This window comes from Rattus norvegicus, chromosome 7 (assembly GCF_021556685.1).
Source record: "Rattus norvegicus strain SHRSP/BbbUtx chromosome 7, alternate assembly SHRSP_T2T, whole genome shotgun sequence".
Taxonomy (NCBI): Eukaryota; Metazoa; Chordata; class Mammalia; order Rodentia; family Muridae; genus Rattus; species Rattus norvegicus.
The window spans coordinates 7402071-7403711 of NC_141540.1; the positions used below are offsets into that span (position 1 = coordinate 7402071).

The window sequence follows — 1641 nt, forward strand, 5'->3', positions numbered from 1 at the left end:
TAATGTTCTGTGTGCTTGTCAGGTAGCATTATATGTAAGTCCTATCTAAATAAGAATTAACTACATTTGGACATCCTTAAGATAGTTCTTTAGAATTGGCTCTTTTACAATAACATGTGCCTTTAAGAAAGTTTTCACTACTCCTTTGATAGTCAGAAAATGGCAACACTTGTTATGTTATAAACTTAGAAAATAAATATAGGCTGGCTTGTTGGCATTCATGTCCACAGTACTTTATAGACTTACACTAACTATGACTTTAAAAAAAATTTGATTTCAAAGGTCAGTAATGAGAAACCAGTCAACAATAACAACCTTCATTCTTTTGGGACTAACAGATGACCCACAACTTCAAGTTCTGCTTTTTATCTTCCTATTTCTGACATACATACTTAGTGTAACAGGAAACCTGGTTATCATCATCCTTACCTTGGTGGATCCCCATCTTAAAACACCCATGTACTTTTTTCTCAGAAATTTTTCATTTCTAGAAGTTTCCTTTACCACAGTCTGTATTCCTAGATTTCTATACAGTATCTCAAGTGGAGATAATACCATTACCTATAACGCTTGTGCAAGTCAAATATTCTTTGTTATTCTCTTTGGAGCAACTGAATTTTTTCTCTTGGCAGCTATGTCCTATGATCGCTATGTGGCCATCTGTAAACCCCTTCATTATATGGCCATTATGAATCCCAGGGTGTGTATCTTATTAGTTATCACATGTTGGGTATCTGGCTTAATGATTATTATTCCACCCCTTGGCATGGGCCTCCAACTTGACTTCTGTGATTCCAATGCCATTGATCATTTCAGCTGTGATGCAGGTCCCCTTCTAAAGATCTCCTGCTCAGACACATGGGTAATAGAACAAATGGTTATACTTGTGGCTGTCTTTGCACTCATTATTACCCTAATCTGTGTGATCCTATCCTATACATACATCATCAGAACAATTCTGAGATTCCCTTCCGTACAGCAAAGAAAAAAGGCCTTTTCCACCTGCTCATCCCACATGATTGTGGTTTCCATCACCTATGGAAGCTGCATCTTCATCTACATCAAGCCATCAGCCAAGGATGAAGTGGCCATAAATAAAGGAGTTTCAGTCCTCACTACTTCTGTTGCACCTCTGTTGAACCCCTTCATTTATACCTTAAGGAACAAGCAAGTGAAACAGGCATTCAGTGACTCTGTAAAGAGAATTTCACTTATATCAAAGAGCTAGAAGTTGTGAGAAAACAGATTCTCTATTACCTCCTTTCAAATTTAATCTTTGCCATGGTATCCAATATTTCACACAGATCTTATCCTTATGAAGCTCATTCTTTAAAATAAACTCGTATGTTATCATCACTCATGCTGAAACTATAAAAAGTACATCCAAGAAACTAATGTTTTCTTTACTCTAGCCTGGTCTTTTCTCCCCTGTTGCTATAGGGAAGGAAGAAGAGTAATGGTATTTAAAAGTGTACTCGCATGGGTGCCATTTTTTCTCTAGTACGATGTTATCCCCCACCAAAAATAATAAATCCTAAAATCAGAGCAACTGAAACAGAAAGTAACATTACCAGAGATTTATTAAAATGTAAAGAAAGGCATCCAAGACAATTAAAGTAGTTGGTGAAAGAGAAATGAATA

At 36.4% G+C, this 1641-nt stretch overlaps 1 protein-coding gene across 1 annotated transcript; it reads left to right on the top strand.

The window, feature by feature from the left end:
• The first annotated feature begins 289 nt into the window (after positions 1 to 289).
• On the top strand, positions 290 to 1228 carry Or6c2 (olfactory receptor family 6 subfamily C member 2). The gene is given in 1 exon segment (NM_001000060.1): positions 290 to 1228. A coding segment is annotated over 1 exon segment (939 nt).
• The last annotated feature ends 413 nt before the right edge of the window (positions 1229 to 1641 follow it).